Source organism: Poeciliopsis prolifica, unplaced genomic scaffold (assembly GCF_027474105.1).
Source record: "Poeciliopsis prolifica strain line A6 unplaced genomic scaffold, Auburn_PproV2 SCAFFOLD109, whole genome shotgun sequence".
NCBI lineage: Eukaryota > Metazoa > Chordata > Actinopteri > Cyprinodontiformes > Poeciliidae > Poeciliopsis > Poeciliopsis prolifica.
In genome coordinates this window covers 282,501-301,090 of record NW_026562484.1, presented here as the reverse complement: position 1 = coordinate 301,090, position 18,590 = coordinate 282,501, and the positions used below count along the sequence as shown (strand labels likewise).

The following is an 18,590-nucleotide window of genomic DNA, read 5'->3' as shown; positions in this document are numbered from 1 at the left end:
GCCGGACTGAAGCAGCGACACGCAGAGACGTTCATGACTGACCCAACATTCAATCTACAAATCCAAAATCCAATTTACGAGTCACATGTCGAGGCTTTTAATTATGCTTTAATCAATCCAATGCAATTCAGCAATAACACAAAAATAATATTTAATAAAATTTAAATGTTTACTTTGGCTGACCACTGTCTTTTCAGATTGAAATGGCCTTTTCTAAAAAAACTATTTCCTAATATTATTATGTAGTAGATGTAATGATCTTATTAGTCCCTTTTTATTTTAAATGTCATCCGTACATTTGAGCTTTTAGCAGCTAACAGTCAGTTTCTGTGGGACCTTCTGCACATGATGTCACGCTGCAAACGTCTGTAAGAGAACAGCAACAAGCAGCTTCATTCACCTTGTGTGACACAGCGCCCCCTGAGGCGAGGCACTGCACTGCAGCGCCTGATTTTGACAAGTACAATATCACTACCAATATATTTTAATGTAGAGTGTACGGGTTGGTTTTCTCTGATGTCTTTTCCTTGTCGTGAAGCTGAACCCGGCTGGTGTTGCTCCGATCCGCCTCCATCTGTCCGGGCTTGTGTCTGGGTCAGGAATGCGCGGCACGCCTGGATCCGGGACCTGAGGTGTGTTTTTATGCCTCAGGCGGCAGCAGAACCATCCACCTCCCCCCGTTCTCACCCGGCTCTATCTTTATCGCCCCCTCGCTGCATGCATACAGTCACTCTTCTCTCCTTTGCTTTAATCTCCACACACACACACACACACACACGCACACACACACACACACACACACACACACACACACGCACACACAAGCGCGCTGGGAGCTGAGCGTCGCCTCTGGGAGATGGTCTGGCCGTTCGGTGTGTCAGGGGAAAAGCGATAGCAAAACAAAGAGGCTCTCTGAGATATCATCTCTTCCTCTCATCTGGCCGCTGTTATCTGCCGCTCCTTTTATTGCTTCATCGCGGCGGATCGCTGCCATTTGTCCTGCAGTCACAGCCTCGCTTCTCACACTTAACCTGCGGCCCGAGGAGTCGCTTCACACACCCATCTGGGTGAGAAAATCCCTCCCAAATCCACAACCCGCCCAGGTGCTTCAGGGTTTAATCAGTTTTCTCTTTCAAACACAATAAATCGCACAATTAACAGTTAATCTGATTTATTATGATGAATCGATTATTCAAATAATCTTCAACTAATTTACTCATCAAATAATTAACTGGAGGATAAAAACTGACAAAAGGTAATTTACTGAAACAAACTCAGCAATAATTAAACCAAAACTGCAGAAAATCTAAAGTTTCCATTTAAGATCAAATAAAAACTTCTTTGTCTGGAAATATGTTTTACTCAGAACTTCTTGAGTAAAACCTCCTATTAATCACCTTTTGCATCTAGTTATTAATTGGTTAATCAATAAATAATCAGCATCTCTGAATGTAGTTATTGCATAGAAACATTTACATAAAAAGTTATTTTCCATTTAATCTATTAACTGTGATCCAGATCAATAATTTTCCAAACTTTTCCAGTTTTTTCCTCTTATTTCTCCCCATATCTTCACCTTTTTGAAAATATTTTGCTTTTTAGCTCAAGTCAATGAATCCCTGAGACAAAACGGCTCCTAACCTGAAGATGTGACTCGTTGTATCTAAAGTGTTTTCACTTTTAGTTCAATTCTTGTGGTTGTTTGGGTTGCACTGCAAAAACACAACATCTTACAAGTATTTTCTCAAGTGTCTAGTGCAGTTTGCTTGAAATTAAAGAAAAAATACTCAAAATGATAAAGAGGAGCAAGATAAACGCTTAGAGCAGCCGTTCCCTCCTGGCCTGTGGGGGCGCTGCACCAACAACCACTGCAGGAAACGACACTAAAACCTCTGAAGACACTGAGAGCAACTTCCTGTTTCACCAGATGGAAACAAGATGGCGGCGTCAGAGTTCAGTGATTTCTCTTTAGTCTTTGGCTGAAGACCAGGAGTCATTTCTGCTGCTAGCGCTAGGCTAACATGTTAGCTTTGGTTGGATTTACCCAGAATGCCCTGCGGTTTTGTCCACTTCCTGCTTTCGGAGCGCTCTCTGGTCCGCTTGGCGTTCACATTCAAACCGAACCGGACCGAGGTTTGGAGACGGACCAGATTCTGATTAGCGTTCAAACCGAACCGGACTTTGACTAGGCAGCCGGACTGGATTAATAGTCGTCATGTTAGATGCATCAGCTCCCTGCCGTTTCGTTTCAGTTGTTTAGTTCTGGGCTGTGATTCTGGTTCTGGTTCTGTAGGCCCGTTTGTTCCCGGACCGGGCTGCCTGTTCATCACCGGTTCTCTTTTTAAAGACAGGAGAGCAGCGATAACCCTCAGCTTCCTCCCGCTGACTCTGGAGTCAGAATCAGCGCAGCTGCTGAGGACTGGAAAGTGGAAACTCATTCACTTCGCCGTTTCCTCACAGTAACCACAGCAACAGGCCAGGCAGCCGGGCCAGCCAATGGGGAGGCTTCGAAGGAGGCACAGTGATGGCGGCGTGAGGCGTGTGTGTGTGTGTGTGTTTGTGCGTGTGTGTGTGTGTGTGTGTGTGTGTGTGTGTGTGGTGTGTGTGTGTGTGTGTGTATGTGTGTGTGTGTGTGCGTGCGTGCATGTGTGTGTGTGTGTGTGTGTGTGTGTGTGTGTGTGCGTGTGTGTGCGTGTGTGTGTGTGTGTGTGTGTGTGTGTGTGTGTGTGTGTGAGGAGGCCGTGATGCCTCACACACAGGGTCAGCTGAGCGTTCACACGGCGTCTCGGTTACTCAGCGTTGCATCAGACGCTGAATGTTTCTGACAGGACCCAAACCACCTCAGAGGACGGAGCGGCTCTTCTTCTGCTCCCGCCGCCTGTTTCCTTCGGTTTCCTGTTCCTGTCTCACGTTACACTCTCAGGTTCAACGTTTCATCTTTCTGATGATAAACTGATTCAACTGCTTCCTGTTAATCCAATCGGATGCAGAAAGGAAGCAACAAAAACAAGTTTCACCAAGTTACCTCTCAAAAAAGGACTGGGCCAAGATTACTTTCTATGTGAATTAAAATCAATTACAGGACTGACTGTCAATAATTCAGGAAAGGGACAACTAAACATTGTAGCATCAAGCCAGAGGTACTTTCTATAGGACAGAAAACACAATCAAAACCAGAGTAGTAATGCCTCTGTTGATTTCTTGGACTAAAGATGAGACATGGATAAACAGAGAAGCACTGAGGCAGGTGTACTTTCCATCAGAAAGAAAATGAAGAGCTAGCGTTAGCGGCAACGAGTCTGCAAACCACAGCAGCTAAAAACAAAAAAACAGAATTAGAGAAAAAAACATAAAGATGACACAAAACCAGCAGCAGCAAAATCTCTGGCAATGATTTCAAGGAAAAGTTACGAGTAAATACATAAACACTGAGTGAGGAGTACTTTCTATGAATAAAACAGCAAAAGGAACACAGAGTGTGGCATCAATACTTATGTTTACATGCAAAGAGGCTGAATACAGAAACCCCAAGCCAGGTGTACTTTCTATGGGCAGGAAAAGGAAAGAGATATCAGAAGGTTAATGCGGCATTCAGCCATGGCTCTGTCCCGGAAAGAACCAGGGATCCTTTCCATTCAAAGAAAAAACCGGGTTATGGACAATAACATTTCCATTTCTGCCTCATGATTCTTCATTTCACCTCTGACTTTTTACTTCCTTCAGATTTGTTGTGTTTTCATCGTGAATTTGACCAAATATTAGGTTTATTTCATTTGAATAAAGATTAAACTGTTAGCAACATAAACATCCTGGGAATATTTTCACAAATTATCACAGCTGGTTTTCAAAATGTCAGACAGAATTGAGAAAGTGAATTTATTGCCTCATTAGCAGTGAGTTAAGATGTTTTTCTGTTTTCGGGCTTTGTGTGGAAAGTGACGCGTTGATGTTAAAACGGTTGAGGAAAGCTGCACAGCTGATCTCCGTCATCCCCGGTTTACTGTGTTTTCGCGGCTCTGGCGGCTCCTGGTCCAGCCTGCGCCGCTCCGGTTGGTTCGGCTGTTTGTCCAACAGCAGCAGGAGAGATGTGGGCGATGATTCAGAGCTCTGGCGGCACAAAGGCAGAGAACCTGACGACGAAATCAATTAAACAGAACTCAACTGAAAACACAGGAAATGTGATAAAAAGATTTATAAAATCAGGAACATAATGACTTCAATAGTATAAACTGTAATTTCTGTTTTTTATCTGAGTCATGGCAGATATTGATCCATCCCTGACAAAGAAATCAGAATAAGAGTGATATTTATTTGTTGAAGCTGCAGAATCAAACTTTTTTAAACCAAATTATTTATACATATTTGATCAAACTGCCATCATTTTGTAACAATTTGTTATGAGATCTCCTGAACCTCCTCAGTGAGTTTTTATTGTTGTCTAGAAAAATCAACCAAAACCATCCAATCAGTCAAGAGGCGGGTCTTAGCGCTGTGAATCAACCTCATGTACTCGCTTCCTGCTTTCATGTGTGCAAAAATATTTAAAAAAACTGAATGTTTAATTAACTTTGTCCCCGTTTTCATCCTCTGTCTGTGTTTATTTCAGGGTCGCCATGTCAAAACGGGCCAGCTCGCTGCCATCAAGGTCATGGACGTCACCGGAGTACGTGTCACACGCCCAGCATGCTCAGCGCTCTGGACAAGTTAGAGCTTTAAAAACGCTTGAACTGAATCTCTCCATGTGCTTGTTTTCATTCTCCAGGATGAGGAAGAGGAGATTAAAGCTGAGATTAACATGCTGAAGAAGTACAGTCACCACAGGAACATTGCGACATATTATGGCGCCTTCATCAAGAAGAACCCTCCAGGAATGGACGACCAGCTCTGGGTAGGAGTTAAATGTTACGGACTGTTTTAGATTTGGTCTGCAGTGTGTGAGCTGTTTTCGTTGCCCTGGCAGCTGGTGATGGAGTTCTGTGGCGCCGGATCGGTGACGGACCTGATCAAGAACACCAAAGGGAACTCCCTGAAGGAGGAGTGGATCGCCTACATCTGCAGAGAGATCCTCAGGGTGAAACAGAAACTCCAGGAACCCTAACCTGGTTCCCTGAGCAGCGCCAGGTTTTCTGTAGCTGTCAGCAAAGAATAACGGCGTTTACTCTGCATCTTTCTCCAGGGATTAACCCACCTCCACCAGCACAAAGTCATCCACAGAGACATAAAGGGGCAGAACGTGCTGCTGACGGAAAACGCAGAGGTTAAGCTGGGTGAGAAGCTGAACCACGGCTGCAGGGTGGGACGGCGGCCCTGGTCTGCGCCTCCTTCAGGACTCTCTGTGTTTCCACAGTGGACTTTGGTGTGAGCGCCCAGCTGGACCGGACGGTGGGGCGAAGGAACACGTTCATCGGGACGCCGTACTGGATGGCACCGGAGGTCATCGCCTGCGATGAGAACCCGGACGCCACCTACGACTTCAAGGTAGGCGTTTGTTGGCGCGTGAGGTCTGGATCCAACATCTGGATCTAACATCTGGATCTAATATCTGGATCCAACATCTGGATCTAATATCCGGATCTAACATCTGGATCCAACATTTGGATCCAACATCTGGATCTAATATCCGGATCTAACATCTGGATCCAACATCTGGATCCAACATCTGGATCCAACATTTGGATCTAACATCTGGATCTAATATCTGGATCCAACATTTGGATCCAACATCTGGATCCAACATTTGGATCCAACATCTGGATCCAACATTTGGATCTAACATCTGGATCTGATATCTGGGTCTAATATCTGGGTCTAACATCTGGATCTAACATCTGGATCCAACATCTAGCTCTAATATCTGGGTCTAACATCTGGATCTAATATCTGGATCCAACATCTGGATCTAATATCCGGATCTAACATCTGGATCCAACATTTGGATCCAACATCTAGCTCTAATATCTGGATCTAACATCTGGATCTAATATCTGGATCTAACATCTGGAGGGTTGCAAATAAATAAATAAATAAAAACCTGTTTTGAGGTTCGATGGCTCCTCAAACCATGAACGAGCCTCAGACCTTTGAGATCTACGTTCATTGGAGCTTCTTAAACTTAAAGACCCTCTAACTGTTCAAAGACACTTTAAAACTGAACTTGATCCTTTGTTGGATGTCAAACCTTTGCAGAACCATAAGAGGTCGTCAAATGGCTCATTGACCCTTAAATCGTTTGAGGGCCCTGCGTCTCGTCTGGACCTCACACTCTGTGAGGATGCAGCTTCTATGCACCACAAATCTGGAACAAACTTCCAAAAAACTGTAAAACAGCCGAAACACTGAGCGCCTTTAAATCTCACCTGAAAACCTCCTGGTTAGAGTTTTATTTGAAACATAATCAATTACAAATTTAATGATGGAACTTGACTCCATGTCATGTTTTGATTGTTGATTCGACGTTTCAAGACTTTGTGTTTTTGTGTTTATGATGTAAAGCTCTTTGAAATGTGCGACACACTTTAAATTTGATTGATTGATTGATTGATATATGAAAGACCTCAGACCTTTTTCAGGCTGTGTTTTCAGGGCTCTGATCCTGATGAGAACCTTCAGTAACTCTGTCGTCTCCGGACCTTTAATAGACGAGACGGTTGGACTTCAGTGTAAACTAGAAATGTAAACTAAAAATATTGGATTTTCTCTTTACTTTCTTGCTTCCAGCCAATAAAATCCAACACCTCGTCAGTCACGTAATCAGAGTCCTTGTAGCTGTGAAGAAGGATCACAAAGTGACCTTCAGAAAAATGTCACATCTGTTGGTTTTTGGATTCCTGGATTAAAACCCTGAACAGACAGAAACAGGAAACAGGCAGTTTGCACCAGTTGATGGTTGCTGATAGCTAGTAGCTTGTTGCTAGAAGCTAGTAGCCGGTACCTGGTTGCCAGTTGCTGGTTGCCAGCTTCTGGTTGCTGGTTGCCAGTAGCTGGTTGCCAGTTGCTGGTTGCCAGTAGCTGGTTGCCAGTTGCTGGTTGCCAGTAGCTGGTTGCCAGTAGCTGGTTGCCAGTAGCTGGTTGCCAGTGTGCCGCAGTGCGGACAGGACGAGCTCTGGGTCGAGTTGCTGCAGGATGAGCTTCTCCGCCATCAGCTGCGACCCTCCAGGTTTTCAACGCGTCAGGAAAGTTGTCTCCCAGGAAGCTAAACTCAGGAAATGTGATTGTGTTGAAACGGAGGCAGAACTGGGCAGATGGGATTCGTCTCTGTCTGTATTTTTACCGCTTGACGAGAACAGCGACCCGTGCAGCCGTCTCTCGGAGGCTGGAGGTGTTGAGTGGGTGACACGCTGTGAGGATGTTTGTCTCTCTGCAGAGTGATCTGTGGTCGCTCGGCATCACCGCCATAGAGATGGCAGAGGGAGCTCCACGTAAGTGAGATTACACTGACGAGCTGCACAGTTTGTCTCCAGAAACAATAATAATAAAATCACTCATTTTACATTTTCACTTTGGATTTTTCATTCATCAAATCTGATCTTTTCTCTTTACTTTCCTATATTTACTTTATGTTTCCTTTCCTTTTTCTCTCTCCTTGCCTCCTTCCCTCCTCAGCTCTGTGCGACATGCATCCCATGAGAGCGCTCTTCCTCATCCCCAGAAACCCGGCGCCGAGGCTCAAGTCAAAGAAGTGGTGAGTGTCTTAAAAGCGTTTCAGAGTTTGAACGTTCTTCCCGGATCCTGAACCGGGTCGGTTCTGCAGGTCCAAGAAGTTCCAGTCGTTCATCGAGAGCTGCCTGGTGAAGAGCCACAGCCAGCGGCCGAGCACCGAGCAGCTGCTGAAGCACCCCTACATCCGAGACCTGCCCAACGAGCGCCAGGTCCGCATCCAGCTGAAGGACCACATCGACCGGACCAAGAAGAGGGGGAGAGAGAGAGAGGTGAGGTTCTGATCGACCCGCTACGACCCGCTACGACCCGCCGTGACCCTGCAGCGTCTCCAAGGCTAACATGTCAGTTTTCCCCACAGATGAGACGGAGTATGAGTACAGCGGGAGCGAGGAAGAGGATGAAGACCGGGACATCGGAGAGCCCAGGTAGGAACAAATCTGGATCTGAAAACATTCCACTACCTCAGATTACAGCCAAGAACTGGATTAAACCGGGCGGCTGGATTACAACGTTAACATGTTAGCAATGTTAGCCTAGCTAGCATTACTTACTGTACATAGCAGTGTGTGTAAATAATGTAAATAATCATCTTTAAAGGGCCAGTGCTATTTGACCCTCTCCAGACACATGAGGTGAAATTAAAAACCTTATTTACAATCAGAAAGAACCTGCAGACTGATGTTCTCCTTCAATTCAATTTTGCATATAAAGTGTCATTATTTGACAAATAAATCCAAGTTGACACTTTAAAAGAACTTTTATTGCAACTTTTAGTTCAACTTTGCAGTAAAAGTTTCATTATTTACCAAATGACACTTTATGATAATGCAGAACCTTCAAATAAAGTGTTTCAATAAAGTATTATGAGCTGATTATCATGAGTAAAATTGGTAAGTTTTGGATTAAATAACTGATAAAAGTGAAACTCAGGGATCAACTGAAAACACAAAAATACCAAACAGTGAAAACTAAACTCAGATTGAATCCAGCAGTCGGTTTGAATGTCGGATTCAGACGCAATTAATGCAGCAAAAATCAGGTGGTAAAATTCATGCACTATCATAATTAACAATACTACAGGATTCAGACAATTTTTCTGTTTGTAAATTTGGGTGTTTTCATTTCTTAATGTTTCAGCTCAATCATCAAACATTCCCGGAGAGTCGACTCTGAGGCGGGACTTCCTGCGCCTCCAGCTGGCCAATAAGGAGCGCTCGGAGCTGATCCGGCGCCAGCAGCTGGAGCAGCAGCAGAACGAGGAGCACAAGCGCCAACTACTGGCTGAGAGGCAGAAACGCATCGAGGAGCAGAAGGAGCAGCGGCGGCGGCTAGAGGAGGTAGCTTCACGTTTTTACAATCCGGCTAATAATAGATGCTCCACATAAAAAACTCATAATCCTAACACAAGACAAATGAGCCCAATTACTGGTCGCCTGCTGCTATTTTAATTTGTGGAAAGCTGCCTCCGATGTTGGAGGAAACACACCTGTGTTGTTGGCGCCTCAGCGAATCAGAAAGCCTCAGAGAAAACACTCAGCTGACCCTGTGCTGTGAAAACGTTCCCACCCACAGCAGCAGCGCCGGGAGCGGGAGCTGAGGAAGCAGCAGGAGCGGGACCAAAGGAGGCGCTACGAGGAGATGGAGCAGCTCCGCCGGGAGGAGGAGAGGAGGCACGCAGAGAGAGAGCAGGTAGGAGCACACCTGGCTGATCAACCTGAGCACCAAAATATCCAGTCAGGGTTATTATCCTCTGAGAGCTACGAAGTATCAATTAATTTTTCACTGACTAGCAGTCTCACAAAAACTAGAATTACATCAGAATCTAAATGACTCAATTTTCAATGCTTATAAAAAAAAAAAGCCTAAATTAAAGGAACTAGATTATGAAGTCATAATAATATAAACATAATGACACAATGTCACCAGAAGAAAGTCCTAAAATTACTAGTAAATCAATAGCAGCAGGCAGTAGCATTAGCATTGTAATATTAGCATTTGCATCAGAATATTAATTTTAGTATTAATTAAGATTCAAATAATATAACACCTTGAATAGTGGTGATGGCGTTATTATTAGCATATTAGCAAATAGATAACAACGATGAGGGTTCTGGTACTACGATGCTAAAAGCAGCATTAGCATTTTTACTATTAGCAATTACTGTTAACATTAGGATTCTAATGTTGTCATTGTGCTCTGGCCATTGTTGGGATAGTCTTTTTGATAGCATTAGCATGCTAATATGGACGGCAGGATGCTAATATTACTGTTGGTATTGAAAAAGTAATATTAGCATTAGCATTAGAATATTATTAGCAGCATTAGAACTCAGCTATCACTGTTAGCATGCTTTCCCAGTGAAATGCCAGTGATTGTGTTATTGTTAGCATGCTAGCTGTGCAATAAGGATGCTTGTATCACTGATGTTTGAACAGTAAAACCAGCATCATTGATTTTAATGACATTGTGTGACACAGGTTGGATGTTTTCCTGACAGTTTTGATCACAAAGTGATAAACCCAACATGCAACAGTGGCTGTTATAACCAGGCCTGATTCTAAATACTGAAAATCGTTATTGAAGATGTTGTCTGCTGAATCCATTTGTTAATTAACGAGTCTGAGGTAGCAGTGAGATTCAGACTGCTGAGAGTCGGAAGAGGAACGGAGCTTTTCTGCAGCTATGCGTCATTAACATTCACTATTTCAGATAATAACATCTTCTTCTCCAAAGCTGATTTCAGCTCGGCTGTTTTATTATGAGCATGCTGCTCTGTTCTGCTAATTATAGCCCCCTGCTGCTTCGCTCATTTTATTTTTCATCTGTTTCTGAATAACTCTCTAATTTAACACTCCTTTATGAATCTACTTTTGTCTGCCCTCTTTCTTTCTATTTTCCCTCCACTATTTCCTGCTCTGCTGATGTCACTGGTTGCCTGGGGCTCTGATTGGCTTCTGTCTCGCCTGGTCGCTCTCTGATTGGCCGCGCCCTATGCGTGCTCTACGCTCTGATTGGCTAGGAGTATATCCGTAGACAGCTGGAGGAGGAGCAGAGGCAGCTGGAGATCCTGCAGCAGCAGCTCCTGCAGGAGCAAGCCTTACTGCTGGTAACGCCATGCAAACACACACGGCTGGTTCTGAGGCCCGACCCGCCAGGACCGGTTCTGATATTCAGTTCTGGTGCTGTAACCTTCAGGAAGGAACATCCAGAGCTGGGGAGTCCAGATTGGTGCCCTGCGGCCAAAACTGGTCAAGTTCATTAAATAAAAATGCTAAAGTTTTACTTCTTCTACCTGCTCATCAATAAACTGATATTTAATTAAATCTGTAAATCAGTAAAGATCCAAAACATAAACACGGATTTGGCCTGTTGCCTTATGAAAAAGAAAACCTGAGTGTTTTGGGTCATCAGTTGTTTTTGTGGGCCGAATGAAACCATTTCAAGGGCCACAAATGGCCCCCGACCCACACTTTGGACACGACTGCTCTGCAGGTCTGGACTCTTCACAACTCTTTCTAACAAATGAATGTGAAAATGTCACATATGATTCAGTTAATAATAACTAATTACTGAAATATTTAATAAACTGGAAGTGGATCCAAACGGATCCTTGAATCTCCAGAACAAACAAACATTTTGTATCCGTCACAAACTCCTGGTTCTATCTGACTGGATATTTAACCGCTCTGGTTGGTAGAACTGGTTAAGTTAATCTAAACTGATTTTACTGGTAAGAGAAATTGTTTAATATTTATTAAGACTGAGTCATTATTCCAGAAGTTAAAGGTTCGCCTGCTTTGTCCATTCAAACTGAGTTTTGACCACTTTTGGTTTTGAAAGAAATTCAAAGTAATTCTCATTCACTTTAAAGTAAAACAGCCCCTCAGCATTCTGCTGCCACCACCGTGTTTGACAGTTGGTAAAACGTTCTAAGGTCTGAAAGCTTCACTTTGGCTACATTTGGCCAAATTACAATTATTTCAATCTCAAAATCCAGAATGTTTTCTGAGCCGTCGCATTTTATTCAATTTTTATGTCATTTAAGGAGGACGAGCATCAGATTTCTGCAGCAGATGAAGCTAATTCCAGACGTAAATAATACCTGAGCCTAGCAGTTAGCTTTTCTTTCATTAGCTTCTGTCGTCTTGTTATGATTTGGTGACAATAATATCTGAATAACTTCAAATAAATACATAATTCATTTCATAAACAGAGCGCTCTTCTAAACTGTTCAACAGAAGTTTGATTGCAGTTGGACTTAATTAAAAATGTTACTTAAATTTTAAAATGTGCATGATGTAAAAATAATTTTAAAATGACTAAATATTGTAAAAACAAGCACTTTGGGGCATTTTCTGTGAATTCATATCAGTGAAACATGAAGCTAAATTTTTCAAGCTCATCAGTTCCTCCAAGATGCATCTACTTTAGAAATATTTAATCTTTTGTTTAATGATGAACATGATGTTGAGTGAAGCTGAGGCAGCAGTGGAGAGGAAGGAACAAATACTGCCACCTGCAGGCAGGACTTAGCATCACATAACTCATGTTTTTGTGAATGTTTTTGATCATCTTTATGGAAAATTTACTACAAATGTAGAAAAAAGTGTGAATTTGTTGATTGTTTTTGTGAATTTGTGGAAATAAACTGGAGGGACTGATTGATGTAATGTGCTAAAAGTGTTTAGATTTGATTTATAAAATAATATTGAAGAGCAAACATTCAGCCTGAACTCCTGTGGCCTCTTTCCTCTGCAGGAGTACAAGAGGAAGCAGATCGAGGAGCAGCGGCAGGCGGAGCGGCTGCAGCGGCAGCTGCAGCAGGAGCGCGCCTACCTGGTGTCGCTGCAGCAGCAGCAGCAGGAGCCGCCGCGGCCGCCGCAGGACAAGAAGCAGCTGTACCACTACAAGGACCAGGCGCCGGGCAGCAACGACAAGCCCGCCTGGGCCAAAGAGGTAACCTGAGGGGCAGATGGGGGGCGATGGGGCTGCTGGGGGCAGATGGAGGCTGCTGGGGGGGCGATGGGGTTCTGCTGGGGGGTGATGGGGGCAGCTGGGGGCTGCTGGGGGGCGATGGGGGCCCGGGGCCCTTCACTATGAGGCCAGGTCAGAAAACAGGGGCGTCCTGTGAAACTGTATTTCCATGCAGATGACTTGATCAGCTTAGAAAAAAATATTTTAAATATTTAATGTCTTAAAGAACAACTTCATGTTCCTGATACGACTTTCCTCCTGTGATTCAGTTTCTGTTTTCCAGCAGCTTGTTGAGTAAACAACAAGAACAGGAAGAGCTGGAAACGTTTCATGTGTTTTTAATCCACAGGAACAGATCCAGAGGAAACTGGACTCCAGGTTTTGGGTGATTTTCTTCCCTTCAGGCGGTGACTGTAAAGAACCAAACGCTTTTTTATTCCTTGATTTTCCTCTTTACAGATGGATGAAAGAGCTCGTCTCTGCATGGTGGGAAAATCCACCAATAAACACGTTTCTTTGCAGATCAAACATTTGAAAAGTGGCATTTTGAATTGGTGAGCCGACGGCTCAATAAAAGGCATCAATAAGAGCCTTTAAAGCAAAACTCTTTATTTAGATTTGGTTCCGTTTGGTTTTACAGACTTTAACTGATTCCTGATTCACTAAAGAGGAAAGAAAGATTCACTTCCATCTTTGTTTTTATCTTCTTCTTTCCTTTGAAGGAAGAAGACAGAAAGAAGGAATTTTCTTAAGAAATATTTTTAACTAAATCTAAGAAAACAGCATTTTGAGCTGTTTCAAAAATCATTATTTTTGAAACGACTGTTGAAAATATTGAACAACTCAGGTAATAAATGGTTTTAAAGCAGGATGATGAAATTAAAAAGTAAATTTAACCAAAATGTTTCAGGAACTTTGACCTCTTTCATATCGGAGAGTTTTTATTGTTTCCATGATTTAATTTTACAAAAGCTTTATGAAAATGTTTGGATGAATTTCAGGTAAAACAGTTAAACTCTGGTTTCCGCCTCACCAGTGGGTTTCGCTATCACCCCTGACCTTTGACCCCAGTGCCTTCCTGTAAACTGGCTGCCCTCCAGGTGATGCGCCGCGCTCAGAGCAACTCGCCCCGCGTCCCGCCCAAGAAGTACCACTCCTTCATGGAGACGCGGGACGTCAACCTGGACAACCTGCTGCTGCCGGGTTACCGGCCGCCCAGGCCCCGCCCCCCGTCCTACCCGGCCCACGTCAGCCCGACCCGGGACAACCTCAACCTGCCCAGGATCCGGATCACCTGCCTGCCGGAGCCGGCCGTGCGGCGCCAGAGTCCCGGCGGGAGCCCCGTGAGGCAGCCGGAGTCCAGGGGGCGGAGCCCCGCCCGCCGGGTCAGTCTGGAGCCGAACAGAACCGCCCGCTGGTCCTGACGGGCCCCACCGGACCCGATCGGACCCTAACCCCATTAACAGCCTGTTTCTCTAACCAGGTCTCCTCATATCCTCTAACTCTGACCGCCGTGGCTCACATGGTGATTTTTGTTCCTTAAAAACGTTCCAACTTTCTGGATTCTCTGTCCGGCTTTTCCTCAACAAAACCTCTGAGCTTCGGGAATCTCTTCGTTCAGGGTGGTTTTAAAGGAGACCTGTTATGCAAAATGCACATTTGAACATTTTTATTCTTTCATTTGGATTTCAACCCCAGTGGACCTCTGATTGGTCGGCTGGTTTTACTGCTGTCTGCTCTGTACAATGGCTGCTGGAGAAGGAGAGTGTTTTGTTCTTGACTCACCATCCAGAAACCACTTGCTGCATTCTTGATGGTTGCGCAGGAGGCTCCATTTCTGCTGTTCAAAGTTGTGTTTGCATGACTGCCCCTCTGTTTGGAGCCATTCCAACATGTGAGTGTAAACGTTGAGTTGGGGGCGTGGCCAGCAGCAGAGAGCAGTAAACGGCTCGTTCTGACAGGAGATCAGATGTGAGAATCATTTTGTGGGGAAAATGTGCAGAACATGTTTTGTATCGACTGTAGACCGATCCTAACCGGTTCAAGGAAGCATAATAGGTCACCTTTAAGGATGTTTTGGTGAAGATTATGGCGTCTGTTCAGTCTTTGGGTGACTGCAGCGACTCATCTCCAAGTAAATGTTTCTTAGTTTATAAATTGGTCCAACAGCCTTCAAAGCACCAGATTAAGACTGAAAACATTTTCTTTCCTCCTCAAACTTTCTAACCTTCTTTTTTCTGCTGACTGGATTCTTCATGTCACTAAAATGGGATTAATGTGTTTTACTGCATGATGTTTGTTTTGATGTCTAACAGGAATTAACGTCTACAGCTGATCTCACGTTTCCTCCTTCAGGGTTCTTCTGTCTGTTTGTCCAGGTTCTGTTTGTGGTTCTTGGAGCTCAGGGAGAAAAACCCTCTAAATGGAGGCAACAGCATGTGAAAACCCCATGTAGGGCAGATCTGCAGGCCCGCCCCCTAGTGGTCGCTGCTGGACAGATGTAGGGCATCTGCAGCTATTTTCAGCTGGTCTATCCCCATCACAGCCTCACAGGGAGGGAAACTTTCCTCAAAACCTGAGCTCAGTTTAGGAGAAAGTTTATTTATTTATGCTGGAAAACAATCTGGCCTCCAACCTGCTTCACTTTTTACCCCTGGAAAGTGAAAGATGTTCATATTTTAACCTTTTTATATGAATAAACTCATAAACTAGCTGAGAAAACCAGAGGTAAACATGTGAACCAGGAAGCGAACGCCAGCTGAGAGCGGCGGACATGTTGGCTTGACGCTGAGTGACGGCGGTCTGCTGTTCGCCAGGTGGAGGAGCATTATAAGATGAACAGACAGGATTCTCCTGCGTTGCAGCATAAAGTCTCCAACCGGATCTCCGACCCGGCCCTGCCGCCCCGATCCGAGTCCTTCAGCAGCGGAGGGATCCAGCAGGCCCGGACGCCGCCCATGCACCGCTCCATAGAGCCGCAGGTCAGAGGTCACAGAGCACTGGGCGGGGGCGGGGTTTACTGGACGTTTAATTGGTTGGATGGTAGAACCTGGTATTTCTGGTGTTGTGTAGAACTTTGTTCCCCGTCTATCTGGAGAACGGTTAGCTCCATGGTGACAGGCAGCAGATGTTTCGTCACGGGTTCAGAGTTCACTAGCAATCCGTCCGCTAAGTGGGAACGGGTCGGAAACTCGGGGACATACAGGGAACCAGAACCAGTCTGACCCAGTCTGATCAGTCTGACCAGTCTGACCAGTCTGACCCAGTCTGACCCAGTCTGACCCAGTCTGACCAGTCTGACCAGTCTGACCCAGTCTGACCAGTCTGACCAGTCTGACCCAGTCTGACCCAGTCTGACCCAGTCTGACCAGTCTGACCAGTCTGACCCAGTCTGACCAGTCTGACCCAGTCTGACCCAGTCTAGTTAGCTGCTGGTTCTCTTCCTGAAATGTTTCCTCTCCTCCTTCACTCCTTCCTGCTTCCTGATCACATGCTAACACCTCCTGCTCTTCCTCCTTCACCTTACCTTTCTCCTGCCTGTGTGTGTGTGTGTGTGTGTGTGTGTGTGTGTGTGCCTGTGTGTGTGTGTGCCTGTGTGTGTGTGTGTGTGTGTGTGTGTGTGCCTGTGTGTGTGTGTGTGTGCCTGTGTGTGTGTGTGTGTGTGTGTGTGTGTGTGTGTGTGTGTGTGTGTGCCTGTGTGTGTGTGTGTGTGTGTGTGTGTGTGTGTGTGTGTGTGTGTGCCTGTGTGTGCCGTGTGTGTGTGTGTGGTGCCTGTGTGTGTGTGTGTGTGTGTGTGTGTGCCTGTGTGTGTGTGTGTGTGTGTGTGCCTGTGTGTGTGTGTGTGTGTGTGTGTGCCTGTGTGTGTGTGTGTGCCTGTGTGTGTGTGTGTGTGTGTGTGTGCCTGTGTGTGTGTGTGTGTGTGTGTGTGTGTGTGCCTGTGTGTGTGTGTGTGTGCCTGTGTGTGTGTGTGTGTGTGTGTGCCTGTGTGTGTGTGTGTGTGTGTGTGTGTGTGTGTGTGTGTGTGTGTGTGTTCAGATGGCTCACCTGGTGCAGGTGAAGAGTCACGGCCTGTCGGGCTCCCAGTCCCTGTACGACCCCCACGGCGTGTCCTCCGCCTCGCCCTCCCCCTCCCGGCCCCCCATGCCCCGGCAGAACTCCGACCCCACGTCCGACACCCCCCCTCCCCCGCCGCTGTCCCGCCTGGCGCCCCCCCTGGACAAGCTGGACCGCAGCTCCTGGCTGCGGCAGGACGACGACGTGCCGCCCAAGGTGTCTGCGCGCCGCCGGCCGCATGAACCTGGCTTCACGTTCCGATCTCGGTGTTCTGGATTCGTTCGTCATGTCTGTTTGCACGGCTTCCTGTTTCTGTCGCTACTGTTGCTGTGAACCCACGACTGTTGATGCTCGTTTTAAAGTCCAGCAGAGATAAAAAATGAATCATTTTACTGTTAGAAAGACGTTTTTTATCTGAATCATCAGATAGTAAAACTTTGATTGGCTGATTGTTTCTTTGGATGCAAAAACCCAAAAACGTATCAAATCGTCTCTGTGAAACCAAAGCAGCTCATTTTACTCTTAAATGATAACAGGAACATGAGCTTGTGATTTGCATGTATTAGAGTCTGTGTGCAGATGTTTGACCATTCACAAATATGCACTTCCAGTTCTGACATTTTATACTACCGGTCCAGGCCCGGTCCAGGCCCGGTCCAGGCCCGGTCCAGCCCCGGTCCAGGCCCGGTCCAGGCCCGGTCCAGATCCGGTCCAGACCAGGTCCAGGCCCGGTTCGGGTCCAGGCCCGGTCCAGGCCCGGTCCAGGCCCGGTCCAGGCCCGGAGGATTAACAGAGTGTGTTTGTGCTTCCAGGTTCCTCAGCGGACCACCTCCATCTCTCCGGCTCTGGTCCGGAAGAACTCTCCTGGAAACGGACCGGGCCTCGGCCCGCGGGCCGGAGCGCACCTCATCCGGGCCAGGTACGGCCCGCCGCCGTCCCGCCGCCCCCCAAACCGTTTCCTTTCGACGACTGTTGCTGTTTGTGTTACCGTAGCAACCCTGACCTGAGGAGAACGGACCTCTCCATGGAAACGGCGGTGAAGAGGACGAGCAGCGGCAGCTCCTCCAGTTCCAGCACCCCGAGCTCCCAGGGAGGCTCCAACGAGAGAGGTGGGGCTGGGCGCCCCGGATTACTCTGGATTCAATCAGAGCCGGGGCGCTTTAGTCTGGATTACATTTAGTCTGGATTACACTTAATCTGGATTACACTTAATCTGGATTCAATCAGAGCCGGGGCGCTTTAGTCTGGATTACATTTAGTCTGGATTACACTTAATCTGGATTACACTTAATCTGGATTCAATCAGAGCCGGGGCGCTTTAGTCTGGATTACATTTAGTCTGGATTATACTTAATCTGGATTCAATCAGAGCCGGGGCGCTTTAGTCTGGATTACATTTAGTCTGGATTACATTTAATCTGGATTATACTTAATCTGGATTCAATCAGAGCCGGGGCGCTTTAGTCTGGATTACATTTAGTCTGGATTACATTTAATCTGGATTACACTTAATCTGGATTCAATCAGAGCCAGGGCGCTTTAGTCTGGATTATACTTAATCTGGATTACACTTAATCTGGATTCAATCAGAGCCAGGGCGCTTTAGTCTGGATTACACTTAATCTGGATTACACTTAATCTGGATTCAATCAGAGCCAGGGCGCTTTAGTCTGGATTATACTTAATCTGGATTACACTTAATCTGGATTCAATCACAGCCGGGGCGCTTTAGTCTGGATTACATTTAGTCTGGATTATACTTAATCTGGATTCAATCAGAGCCGGGGCGCTTTAGTCTGGATTACATTTAGTCTGGATTACATTTAATCTGGATTACACTTAATCTGGATTCAATCAGAGCCGGGGCGCTTTAGTCTGGATTATACTTAATCTGGATTACACT

General features: G+C 45.7%; 1 protein-coding gene across 1 annotated transcript in view; it reads left to right on the top strand.

Moving 5' to 3' along the window:
- LOC129354414 (TRAF2 and NCK-interacting protein kinase-like) overlaps positions 1–18,590 on the top strand; it is a 47,602-nt gene that overhangs the window by 13,133 nt on the left and 15,879 nt on the right. The window contains 18 exon segments of the mRNA XM_055023887.1: positions 4,607–4,663; positions 4,763–4,888; positions 4,961–5,071; positions 5,177–5,267; positions 5,348–5,478; positions 7,364–7,418; positions 7,603–7,681; positions 7,751–7,928; positions 8,023–8,084; positions 8,797–8,806; positions 8,808–8,996; positions 9,232–9,348; positions 12,419–12,616; positions 13,735–14,019; positions 15,451–15,615; positions 16,670–16,903; positions 17,500–17,606; positions 17,681–17,796. Of these exon segments, the coding sequence (XP_054879862.1) occupies positions 4,607–4,663; positions 4,763–4,888; positions 4,961–5,071; positions 5,177–5,267; positions 5,348–5,478; positions 7,364–7,418; positions 7,603–7,681; positions 7,751–7,928; positions 8,023–8,084; positions 8,797–8,806; positions 8,808–8,996; positions 9,232–9,348; positions 12,419–12,616; positions 13,735–14,019; positions 15,451–15,615; positions 16,670–16,903; positions 17,500–17,606; positions 17,681–17,796 (2,311 nt within the window).